At 38.0% G+C, this 15,519-nt stretch overlaps 1 protein-coding gene across 1 annotated transcript in view; it reads left to right on the top strand.

The window, feature by feature from the left end:
* Flt1 (fms related receptor tyrosine kinase 1) overlaps window positions 1-15,519 on the top strand; it is a 169,469-nt gene that overhangs the window by 77,495 nt on the left and 76,455 nt on the right. The window contains exons 13-14 of the mRNA XM_010623956.2: window positions 4,876-5,184; window positions 10,066-10,212. Coding sequence (XP_010622258.1) covers window positions 4,876-5,184; window positions 10,066-10,212 — 456 coding nt within the window. The remainder of the gene's footprint in view (window positions 1-4,875; window positions 5,185-10,065; window positions 10,213-15,519) is intronic.

Below are 15,519 nucleotides of genomic sequence, written 5' to 3'. Positions count from 1 at the left end.
TAACAAAATAAAATTCAGTACAGTGTTGGGCAGTGCAGCTCTAAGCCTCTGAGAAGGAAGCAGGATTGGGCACAGTCCTGGGGTGGGATAGAGATGAGGAGGTAGAGGGAAGAGACCAGGCCCTGCATTGGCAGAGACAAGATGAGAGTATCAGAGGAAGCCCACAAACCATTCATTTAACCACTGACAAGTTCTAGATCAAGCCAAGAAGTCATCACACGTGTTTTCATTTCCTATGGATAAATATGCCTTTACCAGGATCCAAAAGGCCAGGACAAGTTTAGAGTCCTGGGACTATTCAGAATTGCAGAGCAGACCGCAGGAGCACCTTCCAGTGCAGAAATGACACACGTCTCACCGTCCTCCACTCTTCTCTCTGCTCCACCCTGTCAGGGGCCATGCATACGTCCACTGGTGTGGTCTCCCCCACTCCTACCCCTCCCAGAGTCTTCTGTTGGCCACTTCTCAGGGGCTCCTAGAGATGCACACTGAATAGAAGTCTGCTCTCAGGAAGCTAGATCTCAGGAAGAGGAAGAGTTCTGAGTCAACCTGGAAACAAACCTGGGATCATCTTTTTTGGGAATCGTGGGATCCCAAGGATCCAGAGCATGATATAGGAATGGGGTGACACAGTCTCAGGGTGGACATATCTGCTTGGTGCCATAGACTCATCACCCCATAAGGAGGAATACAGCCAGAACAGAGCCTTTGAAACCTCCCTTGCCTTGGTCTGGCTCAGTACCGGAAGAGAACTGCTAAGAATAAAGAGCAACAGTATTCACACTTCCTTCAAATGTTCCTGCTGGAAAATAAGAACCTTTTTCCTTTAGAAATACAAGGGCTTTAATATTAAAACAGCACAACTTCAAAAAGTCTGGCACTCTTTGCCTAGAATATGCTTTCTTCAAATAATTCATTCCAACCAATCTTGAAAAATTCTATTTTGGATTGGTGATAGATTGCCTGGCTTACATTCATTATTTATATTTAGCTAGTGATTATCTTTTTTCTTACTCAAATTTTCATCACAAGATTTATTTTCTCTAGAAATGAGACGAAGTACTAATATGCTCCACCTTACATACTTATTTTTCTGAATAAAATTAATGTACATTTATTCAGTATTTATATAGTACTTTACTCAGTGACAGTAATGCTTTAAAGGTGGCTACCTAAAATTTTAATGCTGTTGCTGGGTGAGGTGGTGCATGCCTGTAATCCCAGCACTTGGGCAGCTGAGGCAGGAGGATCGCTGGGAGTTCAAGACCAGCCTGGGCTACATAGTGAGTTCCAGGTCAGACTAAACTACATAGTGAGACCCTGTCTCAAAGAATCCAAAAAAAAAAAAAAATTAATGCTGTAAAGATCTAGATTTTAATCTTTATTCTTCAATTCAATTATGTTTCCCCTTTCTTTTTTGGGGGTACTGGGGGTTTAACTTGGGACCTTGCGCTTGCCAGGCAGGCAAGGTGCCACTGAGCTATACATCCCCAGCCCATGTTGCCCCTTTCTTAAAATACAAATGCTTTGCCTTTGAAACTGATAAAACTGGTTATCTGTGGCCATTCCCATTTTTGATAGCTTTGACTGCAAACTTTAGTACTAACTTATTTGTACATGGCATCTACTTGAAACAAGTAAAAGCTTGTAAGTAACCATTCACTTGCATTTAGAGAATGTTATTTCCATTCTCCAGTGTAAGTAAAACTTCTGTATTTCTACCTGATAAATCTCTTTCATCTTTTTACATATCTATGCTTGTCTCTTTAATCAATGTAATCCACATGCCTAATGCAATCATGTCAAAGTGTTTACCACCAGACATTCACCTTTATAAACAGATTACTCTTTCACCTAACTATAGATTGGATGTCTCTCATGAGCAAGGGTTGATTCTTCTCTGTGACACCTCATAAGACTTTACGGATATGACGTGTTAAATGGAAGAATGATGGAGAAGACTGTTGAATCTGAAACAGATACTGAAGTGTGGGAAGATTTCTTGTTTTCACTTGGAGGTCTAGAAGGCAATTCTTTCTTGGGTCTGTTTTTGTACTCATGCTAAAAAAAAATCAACACGAATTAAGGAGAAATCCCTCTGGGTTCATTAAGCAGTTGAGGACATTCTATTTATCATCTTCCATGGATCAAAAGAGAATACCAAAGGGCTTACATTGAGAAATTGATATTCCTGTCTAAGAGACTGTCTGATGACTTAAGCCAAATTAAGTTCACTAACTGTGACTCCCGTACAAGGAATAGACCTCAATATGGATTTGGTTCTTGTCTTTTCCTCTGTGTGTGTTTTGGAGTTTTGCTGGCATTAGGCTTGACCATAGGTGTGTGAGCAATTACGGAGGGTGCAACAGGAACAGCACTGCCTTATCTCCCTGGTTTCCCAATGTCACTAAATGCATTTTATTTTGAGATTCCTGGTGGTGCTTGGCAAAGATAAACAAAATCTTCCATCAGGAAACCTGTGAGCTATTTCCACAGGAAGTTTCAAATCACTAAAATAAACAGAAGCTCGCTACATGATCTCAATGGTGTTACTGGGCTCCCTTGGGTTCTGACAAGCAGGATGGCACATCATGTGTGGAAAGTTTGTGGTCTCATTAGAAACTATCTGACTGCAACCAGTGCCTAGGACCTCTGCTCTACTATCTGTGTGAAAGCGGATGGGTAACATTTTACTCCTCATATTTGGAAAATGCCCAAAATGTAAAAAGATGCAGAGTTAGAATAGCTATTTCTGACACTTCACTTTTAGGTTAAAAATGCAATATTCCTGCATCTTATAGCACATTCTTCAATTCTCATTTTGAAGCAGAAAATCCTCCAATGATCTTCTCTCTTCTCAGCCACTGACAGCTTCATATGCACAGTTAGCCCCGCACCCAGCCTTCAAATACTTGAATACTTTGGCATTTCTTCAGACGTGACACTTTATAATAAAGCCAAAGCCCAGAAAAATCAGAAAAACAAGCAAAGTGAGATCTAGGAAAGAGTTGATATGATATCTAATTTTGGACTATTGTCCGCTTCAGGTTTAAAGGTTTCTTTATAGCTTTGTGTGCAAAGGATAATAATAATAATAGCATAACATAGTGCTTTTCATCTTCAAAGCACTTTGTAAAATGTTGGCCCAAATTCTTTGCTCAAATATAGATACACCACTAGTAACAAGCAACAGGAGGGTTTTGCGAGCAGGTCAGTTCAGGGCCAGTGGCCAATGTTTAAAACTCTCCCTGGGGAAATGGTCCAAGATGACACTGAGCAACTTGTAGCCCTAAAGCTAAGTGATGGTTTTGATAGGAATGCTTCAGCAGAAAGATGCACAGGTTATTGCTTGGGCACCTAGGAGAAGGAGAGGAAGATGAGTTGGAAATGACATTGGACAAAATAACTTTTAATGACAGTCACGTTCAGAAAATGCTTTAGGGCCGGGGATTTAGCTCAGTGGTTCTGGTGACTCCCTCACAAGCACAAGGACCTGAGTTCAATTCCCGGTACTGGGGAAAAAAAATGCTTTAAATGTTTCTTAGAGTAAGGTTGATTTTTTCTTAATCTTGCAGTGTGAGATCAAACACAGGATCAAACACACATGCTAGGCAAGCACTCTACTACTGAGTACACTACCACCCTCAGTCCTAAATTTTGTAAAAAATTATTTTTGTGATATTTTTGGAACCTGACAACTCTTCTACACTAGCTGTCTGCATTAGCAGAGGAAATATTTGCTTTTTTTTTTTGGAGGGGTGGGATTGGGGATTGAACCCGAAGTTTTTACACTGAGCTATATCTTCAGCCCTTTAAAATATTTTTTAAATTTTGAGGTAGGGCCTCGCTTAGTCACTAAGTTGCTCCGGCTGGGCTCAGATTTGCATCCTCCTGCTGTTTCCCATAGTGTTGGGATTATATGGGTGTCCCTGACAGGTTGCCCATCTCTGCTCTCTTATATCTAAGTAGGATCATCACCATAACAGGGAGGCTGAACAAGTAACCTGGATCCTCTGGCCGGTTGTGCCAGCAAAGAGTAGGGAACTACTCTGTAACCTCAGGTGAGGGGGACTGAGGAACAGCTACTTCTCCTTAGAAAAGGTAGGAGTAAAGTGGTGTTGATCAGCGTGTGCCTCCAGCTTTCCATGCTCACTTGTAAGCTACCTTGGGTACGTCTGCCCATACATGTATCTTTGGTTTTTAATACAAATCACTATCTTTTAAAAAATTTTGGGGGCTGGGGATTTAGCTCAGTGGTTCGGTGGCCTGCCTTGCAAGCGCAAGGACCAGAGTTCAATCCCCGGTACCAAAAATAAAATAAAATAAAATAATAAAAATTTAAAAATTGTATTTATTTTTAAATTTTTATTTTATTTTACTTTACTTTTTTTTTTGAGACAGGGTCTCATTATGTAGTTCAGGCTTGCCTTGAACTCACTCATGTAGTCCCGACTGGCCTCAAACTCACAGCAATCCGTCGGCCTCAGCCTTCTGAGTGCACCACCATGCCCAACTCAAATTGCTTTTTAATTCACTATTTTGTTCACATCAATGGTCCATTTATCAGCAGGAGGACTATATATGAAAAGCAAATGAGAAACAAGGTTATCTCAAGTTGGGAAAAAACATTTTCACTGTGAAGAGCAACTCTGGGCAAATAATGAAAAAGTACCAGAAACAGCAACTCCCCATTTTGCATTTCTTATCTCACTGCTGATGGAATCAGCATGCTTGGTTCCTCTTTGATGATTCATCAGTTCCTCTAAGACAAAAAAGATAAATACCCTTTTTAATGCTGATGCTGAATTTACATCCAGATCTGTTGACTGTCTCATTATGAGACTTATTCTGAAGCTCTTCATTCTTATTTTACAGATGTGCCAAATGGGTTTCATGTTAGCTTGGAGAAAATACCCACGGAAGGAGAGGACCTGAAACTGTCTTGCACAGTTAACAAATTCTTATACAGAGACATCACTTGGATTTTGCTGCGGACAGTTAATAACAGAACAATGCATCACAGTATCAGCAAGCAAAAAATGGCCACCACTCACGAGTACTCCATTACTCTTAACCTTATCATCAAGAACGTATCCCTGGAAGATTCGGGCACCTATGCCTGCAGAGCCAGGAACGTATACACAGGGGAAGAAATCCTTCAGAAGACAGAAGTTATAATTAGAGGTGAGCACTGCAACAAAAAGGCTGTTTTCTCTCGGATTTCCAAATTTAAAAGCACAAGGAATGATTGTACCACACAAAGTAATGTAAAACATTAAAGGACGCATTAAAAAGTAACAGTTGTCTCATATCACCTTGATTTATTGTCACTGTTGCTAACTTTCAGGCTCAGAGGAGATGTTCCTCCCAAAATGAGTTCGGAGATGATAGGAGTAATAATGAGACACCCCCAGTGCCAGCTCGGGGCTCCCCCTTCGGGCTGAGGGGGTCTGCTCCCCAGGGCGACTTGGTGCAAGTTTGGATTTGGAGGATCCCTGCACTGCCTTCTCTGTGTGTTTTGCTCTTGCTGTCTTCTCCTGCCTGATAAACAACAACTTGGGACTGATCCTTTTCTTCCACTTTGATGCCAACCTCTTTTTATTTTTAACTTGTGAAGCTGCACAAACTGAATAATTTAAATAAAGGCTGGTTTCTGCCAAAGATGGACACGAATAAATTAATTTTCTAGCTCAGAATGAGTACAGTTGAATTTGAGACTCTGTCGGACTTCTGCCTGCTTTTATTTTGTACAATTTCATCTGCTCTTGATTTGTAAATAGCACCTGGATAGCAAGTTATGATGCTTATTTATTTGAAAATGCCTCTTTTTTTTTAACATTAAGCACATTGATCTTAAACTGGAGTTTCTACAATGGGCCCCAGGGGTGCAAGATGTTGGTGTAATTCAAAAAGAACAAAGCTTTGTCTCTGTGTGAATTATGCAAGCCCACCCAAACCAACACGCCTCCCCCTCACCCAATTCCTCTCATCCAATTCCGGGTAACTGTAATTAGTAGCTAAGTCCAGCAACTGTCCACTCCTCCTCACTGCCCTCACTGCACCGGATGACCACTGACAGCACCTAAAAGTGCATTATAGCTTCATTTTTAATATTTGTACCCCCCTGGTTAATGTTCAAAAGAACTTAATCATGTTTAAATAACATCATTCAAAGGTGGTCCACAATCCGTTCGTCAAGAAAATAAAGGTTACTGTGACCAGAGGTCTAACGCATTTTTATAAATGTCAGTTGAAAATCCGTCTCCTTAAAAAGTCCACTTTACCCATATGCAAATGTTAATAGAATTTTTATGGGGATTAAGAAATGGCAAAACTGTAGAAGAATGAAAATCATTTAAAAGTACCTGTCACTTTTTTTTTTAATCAAGAGAGAATTTAATCTCTTGTTTTAAAGGTTGTGTTTGAGGGGAAAGTGACTTTTTCATCAATTTAATAAGCATTGTTCTGTTTTCATTTATGATTAATCATTATAAGTGCCTCGCAGGGACTATAGAGGAAGAAAAATTAGAATGACCAAAATAGCCATGGCTGAGAAACACAGTGGCTGGGCAGTTCAATAGGAGGTGACAATATGACAACTTTTCAAGCTTGGGAACACACCAGCCTGTTTCCTCTTTTCGGTAACAGACTCTGTGCCATGGCTAAACTTGTCTTTCACGTGGGAATTGCTTTTGTCAAGAGTGCAAGAGTGGAAGAGTAAACAATAGCATTTCCCCAGAATGCCAGTTTTATGGAGCCCCAAATGCTTGGAAAACAATTAGTAACCTGGAAGTTGTCAGCCCAAAGGAAAGAATAATCAATTGTATTTTGAAATTTTACCTATGGTTCTTTAGCCTGACCTCTTTGTTCATTATAAGTCAGTGTGTTCCTTCAGCAAACAATGCCTCAGTGCCATAGAACTTGGGGGCCTTGGATTTTACAAAAGCTAAAAACGCAAATGAAATGATTTAGGGATTTCTTATGAAAAAAATATGAATTAGACATGTAGAACCTGCCATTTCCTTCCCCTTGTAGTTTTTCTGGGGAGGAGAGAATATTAGTATTCCAAGAGATGATTTTTAAGAATTCAATAGAGCAATTGTTTGGTGTGTAATTAACCCTTTCCAGAAGTTTTTCTTTTGTTAAAGAAACTATTGGATGAGTTTTATTTTTTATTCTTTCTAGTATGAAGTGATAAGAGAATAACAGAGAGGACAGAAGAAAAAGAAAAAAGCCTTAAGTAAAGAATAATGGCCGAGGGGGGGTATGAGGCTGGTTCCTTATCTTCCCCCTTTCCAAATGAAGTAAAGGAACTGTGTATTTATGGAACCTGGCAGATCTCTGGGGCCAAAATGCTGGAAAGCAAAAGAAGAACTTGGTAGGCAGCTAACTTTAGCTACTTATAACCAATAGAAGTATTCCATTAATTCCGATTTTCTGAAGCAATCAACTATGCTTGTGAAATTTAGAAAGCAGTTCCCATCAATATGTATGTGTTCAGTACACTGTTCTTACTTAAGAGGTTGGAATAGATTATTACAATGTATGAAGAGGGAAACTGACAAAATGTGCCCTGGGTTAAGACATCACTGAAAAGTAGGCAAAAATAAGACACTTCACATAGAAAAACATTTATAAGAAATAAATTCTAATACTGTATGTTTCAGAATGTTTATATGAACCTTGTATTTAATTGAGAGTTCCATGTTTATTCTGCAGCTTTTTTGCTGCTTTTTGTCTGAACTTTGTGTAGTACAAATAGGGCCTCTGGGAGTCCTTTATGATATTTATGTTAGAATAAAATGTTCTCTTGTATAAGCATTGTTTTCTGAACACCTGTCAGGGAAGTCCAAATCCTGTCTGTGTTGATGTTTTGGATTTGAGATATGAAAATAATTTGGGTGTTGGGGTCCCTATATTCAAACTTCCTTTTTATAAGGACTATGCAATAATAGATTATTTTATCATATTTAACACATTGGAAATAGTAAAATGTGCTGGAGGAAGCTATTATGAATATAACTGAGTGAACTGGGTCTGAGGTTGTGGTTGGTGGTGGGTTTTTTTTTTTGTTTTTTTTTTTTGTTTTTGTTTTTTATAATGGATTGAACCTGGGACTTTGTACTTGCAAGGCAGGTGGCAGAACCACTGAGCTAAATCCCCGGCCCAAATGGGGTTTGAGTTTTAAGTGAGATGCATCAAAGTTGGCTTTCCACTAGTTAAGGATATGAAATAATGATACAGTATTGCTCTTTATCATCTAGTCACATTTCACTGATATGCTTGGAGTCTTTACAGCATTAAAAATGTCAAAATTCTAGTGAGCAAATGTGAACAAGTTATAAAATGAAGGCTTTAAATGGGGCTGTATTTTCAGTTAGGAAAAGTTGTGTGACATTGTACAGAATGCCAGCCAGAAATCTGGTAACGGCCCTGCCTCCAGGGGAAGATAGGATGAGACAGAGATTCTGTACGAGGCTCGAAGTTTATTGCTGTCATTCAACCCACACTATGTTTGAAGAATGTTTTATAAATCAAAGGACTTCTTTCAATCCTTTTTTATCTTCAGATTTCATTTTATATAAAATAAGACTAATAATAAACTATGGAAATCAAAATTTATTGAGAAATCTGTTTCTCCTTATAGTAACTCTGCCACATTATACTATTTCAACATGTTATAAAAGTTATATAACATACTTTTTAACCTGAGATATTTAAATTGCTTTAAGGAATGCTAATCCTGAGAGTTTTCCTGCAGGAATAAAGAGAGAAAAATGTTTTGGGACTCAGCTGACTCTTAGAGGGATGTGGAATCAAAGCCATTGTACTGAATCCTCTTTTGTAGCATTGCAATCATGCCTAAGCCGATTTCACTGTTAGTACACTAAGATGAAATGACAAATGGTCAGAGAAAGTTTGTACTATATAAATGAAACCAGTGATGCAGAATGTGTAACTTATTCCAAAACTCTCAATTTCTGTGCCACGATTTATAACAAGAAGAAAAAGGGGTAACTTGGGAGGGTTGAAAGATACAGGAGTTGTTTTATTCTTTTATATTGGAAGCCTGAGCTACCAATCCAGTAGCTACCTACTAGAATGTATATACATCAGCAGGACTGACTGACTACTTCATTAAATAGAATCACTGTACTCATCGGGGGCTTTGGGGGTACTGCTGTTCCTATGTGGGATTTTAATGTTGTAATGTATTGCATCTTAATGTATTAAATTCATTTTGTTGTACTATATTGGTTGGCATTTTATTGAAATAAATTGTATTGTATTATATTTGTATGTTTTAAGAGAAAATAATATAAAATACAGTATTTGTACTATTATATAGTGCAAAACCTATAAATCCCTGCCTCTGCCTCTTGAATTAATCCTTTGATTGCTTGCATTTGGGAAGGGTTTGGAGGAAGGGAACAATCAATAAAGCTTTCAAAATTCAAGAATTCTACCGTTTGGTCTGCTGCCTTACAATTTAGATTACAGAGTAACACAGACACGCTGTCACAGACATCAATAAAAATACATGAGAAATTGGGCTGGGAATGTGACTCAGTGGTAGAGTAAGTGCTTGCCTAACGTGCAAGTCTGATCCCAGCACTGCAAAAAGAAAAAAAAAGAGAAAACAGAAAAGAAAGACATCATAAAATTATATTACCCCATCACTACACTATATATTAATGTAAACATTCATTACAAGCCTGTAAAATGTATAGCTCCTAGAATATAAAACAAAATCTTTGTTTTATAGAAGCTCTTCAAAAGAAAGAAAGAAAGGAAACTACTTGGCCAGGCAAAAACCTTTGTATTACTATCTAAAAATATAGACTCTAGTCCTTGATTTTACTGCATTCTACTACATTTCAATTATTGCAGCATCTTATTAAAGGGGAAGCAGGTTAGCTACTGAAGAGCAAGTTAGGGAACAAAATGAAAATGAAACCCTTGGTCAAATTTTGCTTCTTATCTATAAATATTTAAAATGTTGACATGCCTATGCAAAAAAGTAAAACTGACAAGTAATCACAACTCCCTTTCTTTCTTCACCAGATCAGGAAGCGCCACACCTCCTGCAAAACCTCAGTGATCACACCGTGGCCATCAGCAGCTCTACTACTTTAGACTGTCATGCTAGCGGTGTCCCAGAACCTCAGATAACTTGGTTTAAAAACAACCACAAAATACAACAAGAACCTGGTAAGAGATTTTTTTTCTCTTTTTATTTTTACTCTTCATCCTTCCTTACTTCATTCTCTCTTAACTCCCCCATCACCTGCTTCCCTTAAATCTAGACCCATTTGCTGATAGAGCTGCAAAATTAGACAGTAGTTCATTGCTTATATAACCCTCCCATGAGTGATTGGGCCAGTCTGACGTGTCTCATATTTCTAACCCTTACAAAAGGTCCTTAGAGAATCTATTCAACTGGAAGTAGTGTATTGAGAAAGAAATGAGAAAAGCCACTTGGAAAATGGTTCAGTTCAGTCAAAGAGCTGGGAAAATGAGGGTGAATTTCTTGGCTTGAGGCATTCCAGAGCTTTGAACACCTGGCATGTGTGAAGTTAAGAGAAGCAGATTTATAATCTTTTTGATTCACCAAATCAATTTTAATGATTTGGAAAGAAGACTATTTTAAATGATATTTTGTTCTGGTAGAACAGTTGGTAAGCTAGTTGTTGTGGGTTTGTTTTCTTTCAACAATAAATACTCCTACTTCAACTAGACTTAAGCCAACAAGTGTAAACACAGTCTGTTGCCTGCCTTGTAAGTCTATGGTGAGATAAAAGTAAACTGAAATTTATGTTTTTGCATATTTATATTAAAAATAAAATGCCACTTGTATAGTATGCATAAGACTCTGGGTCCAATCCCCAGAACCACAAACAATACTAATAATGCAATTTATTTGCGATATTTCAACAGCCTAAATCAAATAAGTGGCAATATGAAGTGAGTCTTTTCCTCAGAATGAAACCTCCATTTGAGTCTGACGCACAAAAAGAGGTTGTGATATGACAACTCCAAATTTTAAGATATTGACAAATGTCTTAGGGCCTGTATGCTGCAGATCCAAAACCAGTTATATCCTTTCATTTTTCTTCATAAAGTAGCACCTCATACTAACGTCATTCACGAAATCATCCAAAGATATATGTCACGATCTCTCCTCTGCCTGCCCCATTTAATCACAACATTCAGCAGGTTATAACTACTAAATACTAAATGTTTATCAAATCCATCCTGTCCTCCAAGTCTCTATTCTCTTGGCTGCGGTGCTTATAACTATCCTTTGAACAACAGCAGATACTTCCCAACTTATCTCCTTACCTCTCTTTTCTCTCTCAGCAGCCATTTGCTCTATAGCTGTATAAGATGCAACTGTGAATGGGACCCTTCTCTCCTTGCATCTCCCTCCAGTTGCCCATCATACTGTCTAATACAGTTCAAGCATCTGCAGAGAAGACTCTCCACAACTAGCCCTGTCTGCTCCTATGCTGTTCGGCCTTCCTGCCTGGGACTTTCTAACGGAGTTATTCCAATCCCTTACTGAACACTGTACACACTGTCCTGCTTCAACCTTCTATACTCTTTTTGTTCTTGTGTCTTCATTTGCCTGGAGCACCTTCCCTTCATCTGATGCCTACACATCCCTTGAAGTCAGATTTAGAGTCTCCTCCAGAAGGCTTTAACTCCCACCTAGATGAGGCAATAATGAGTCTTTGTTACTTATGTTTCTGCTTCTCGTACAATGTTTTCCTTTCTTTATAACCATCAATTCATATGTGTATTATCTATGCATATTTCTGCTGCTCTCACCATATTTTTTAAAAACAATCAGTTGATATGTATTTCGCGTCCAGAGGGCATATAATGTCTTACTTGTTGGCTTATATGTATCTTGTCTTTATAGCCTCAGAACCTAGCATAGTACTTGGCAATCACTCAACGTTCCATGCATGAATGTTTTTCAGAAAACCATGTCTTCCATTAGCAAGTTCATATAATAGCACATATTCCTCAATTTGGGGATTCCGTATCAAATAATTTTTAAAGCCGAAGAGACCTTTGGAGTATCTTTAGTCCAATCTGGAGAATGGAAAACTTGTCCAAAGAGGTAACATGGTTTTCCCATGTTACACACTACCAATATAAACCAATTACACACTTCCAACAGATAATTTCATGGAAAATGAACCACTTGGAGAGTTCTACCAGAATAAAAAGATGAGTGAACACATGCACAGCACATGAATAGTTTGTGAAAGGATGTATATAAAACACCCTTCCCTTAAGAGTTTCAGAGGGTACATTAGTGTACTGAAGACCCAAAGAAGTCCTGTGTTCAGAAACCTGGCAATCTGGTTCTAATTCTGTATCCCTCAAACTAACTTGATTGCAAAATACATTTTGTGACATATTAATATAAGATGTTGGAGTTTTCTTTGAAAGAAGTAATTTTTCCTCAGTTCAATTTTCATTTCTTGGATGTGGGTTAAAGGACCAAGAAAAACTGATTTTGAAAGCTCATAACTATTATGGAACTAGAGAAAAGACACCACAAGAGAAAGTATCCAGGAAGTCACTACAAATGAAACAAGGTTATGAGCTGCTCAGGAGATCAGGGCTTGAGGCTCAGTGGTACTGTCACTGCTAATGTATGAATGTGGGCACTCACTTGACCTACTGTCTGAGCCCTGCTCCCTTGTTTATAAGACCTCAAGGGGCTGTGGTGAATTTGAATGAGTTAACATAACTAAGCTGGCCCATAGTCATGGCTTGGTAGATGCCACCTTCTGACCCACTTAATTTACACAGAAATTGGTCTCTGAATTGCCAGAAGTCATTGAGAGGTGTGGAGAGTTAATAAGTCATCAAAATTTTTAAGTAACTCTAAAACAGAATAAGAAAGATAGCTATCCCTGAAGACTACCTAAAACAGGTTTTAAATTCTGAGGCAAAACTTGTTATAAATATCACTCTAATATGCTACTATTAGCACTCATTAAGCTCAACTATGCTGTTATAACTATAGCCTTTTTGAAAGGAATTTCTTAATTCCTTTGGAGATACTCTTTTATTTATACTTTTTTGGAGACACTCTTCTATAAAGTTTCATACATGATATTTCCATATCAGGCAACAAATGCAGTAGTCAGTGCCCTGTGCTCCATGACTATAATCCACCCTTACATGCATACATACAGGTATCTTCCACAATGCCAACTCTTTTATGATTATTTCTTTTCACAAACCTACAGATAACAATTATAGGTAACCAAAGTGACCATTCCTGACTCACCAGTGTTCCAAACTAAAAGGAAAGAACATCAAGCTCCCAGTCTGAAAAAGCTGAAAACTAGTTTATTGTATACTAGGCCAATGAGGCCAGTCTGAGTTTTAAAATGCTGAGGTTAAGGTGTGCATCCAGAGGAGCCCTGGGATGTATTTTTTATAGGAAGGCTACAGTAGCAGCTCAAAGAGAATTCCTACACCCAGAGGATTTTAGGAGGTTCAGATCACTGGTAGAACCCAGTCCAGTATCATTGTCATTTGCTAAATGATAACTCATCCTTATTCCAAAGAAAATATGAGAGAGGAAGCTGGGTACACATGCAAGCTCACATTCCAATGGCTACAAAATGCCTGCTGAAAGAACATAGAACAGCTGGAGCTTTTTCCTCCCTGCTCATTTCCTCTTAGGAAAAACTTTACAGAGGGACACAGGCATTCTCTAGAAGAAATGCAGAAGACAGTGTCAGGAAAGCTGTGTAGTACCTAAATTTTGGGGCCAGAGGGCATAAAGCAAGAACAAAAGATATCTTAAGTGTGCATGCCAAGAAAGCTTGTGCTTGGGGCAGGAAGACAATTCCTGCCAAGGCAAGCTGTAGAAGAGAAGGCACATCACACATCCCACTGCCCACCATCACCTGACTCCCCATGCTGCCTCTCTCCCAGCTCACCACCCAGCCCCCAGACCCATTACCTCTTGCTTCCAGCTACCCACATCTTCTGCTTGTCTTTCTCCTCCTTTCTCAGCCCTCTGGGCAATAGGCTGCTTCCAGTCCAGCCTAGAAAACTGTCCTTCTCTAAGTTCTTGTCTTGAACTCTTGTCACCAATGATCCAGGACCAGGATTCCTCCTTTCTTCCATTGTCTAGGTCTTACTACAATTCATAGAATCTAGCACATCATTTAGTTTTCTTTGGTTTTATCTGTGCTTATTTTGGGAATCTTTGAAGATAGATATGATGCCTTCATATATATCCTTTATGATAAATAATCATTTAAAATTTATTAAGCATTTACCAGGCATATTTAATTTAATGAAAATTAAATACTTCATTTAATTTTTACAACAATTGCATAAGGGGGAGGTACTTTTGTTAGATGTGTTTCACAGATTGATTTTACTTAACAAGTACTGATTAGGTTCCCAGAACTGCTCCAAGCACTTTTTTGATATTAATTTGTGTACTCATCACAACAATTCTATGAGGTTTGCTAAGTTATCATCCTGAAAGAGCAGACGAGATAGGAGAAATAACTAGCCCCAGGTCACAGAGTTAGTGGGCAGTAGACCAAGGTTCAAATCAAAAGAGTTTGACTCTGAAGGCTGAGCATGTGAAACTAAACATAGTCATACTGCTCCAGAGAACAGACAAGTTGCAAGAGTCCTAGTGGGCATCCACAAGCATGTATTTAAAACAGCAAATATCTCCTCCTTCCTAATCCTTAAACAAGAAGTCTTCCTTCTGAAGTCTTGATTTAAAGCACTTTTTCAAACATTTTAAACCATATTAAAAATTTAAAAAGAATAATTTTGAACCCAAATCTAGTTACTCTTAAGTTTTAGAAGGTCCAGAACTCAGCCTAAGACTCATTATTTACTTATCCAACAATGTTTATAAGGGTCTGTTTTGTTATCTGGCACTGTGCTAGGCTCTGCAAATACAGCAGTGAACAAGAAAATTAAAACCTGGATAACCAAAAATATAAAGGAATTAACTTCTGTATATATCTCAATAAAATAAAAATATAAAGAAATTAACATATATATATAATATATATATGTTATATATATATCAATGAAATACAGCTTCTTCAAGCAGCAACCAGGGGTCCTGAATTATTCCCTATCACCAGGTCAACTTGTCTAAAAATGAATTCAGATGAATTAATTAGTAGGGAAGCAGAAAATACTATGGTTCAATCACAGCGTTAAAATATTTTTAACATGAAAGATGAAAAAAGGTTGATCAAAAGGTACTAAATTGCAGTTAGAGCAAGAAGTTCTGTGTGCTACTGCACAATACAATAACTACTCAGGTAAGCATGTAACTATTCATTTCCAAAAGAATAAATTATATTGAAAAAATTTACCATAAAGAAATGATAAATGAGGAAAATAGATCTGTTTAACCAGGTTCAAACATTACACAATGCATATGTGTATAAAAACATCTCAAGGTACCCTTTTTTTTTTTTTTAGTTTATTGGTACATTT

This window comes from Fukomys damarensis, unplaced genomic scaffold (assembly GCF_012274545.1).
Source record: "Fukomys damarensis isolate Sample0158 unplaced genomic scaffold, DMR_v1.0_HiC HiC_scaffold_38, whole genome shotgun sequence".
NCBI lineage: Eukaryota > Metazoa > Chordata > Mammalia > Rodentia > Bathyergidae > Fukomys > Fukomys damarensis.
Note: the sequence above shows the minus strand (reverse complement) of the source record. Positions and strands in the feature narration are given on the sequence as shown.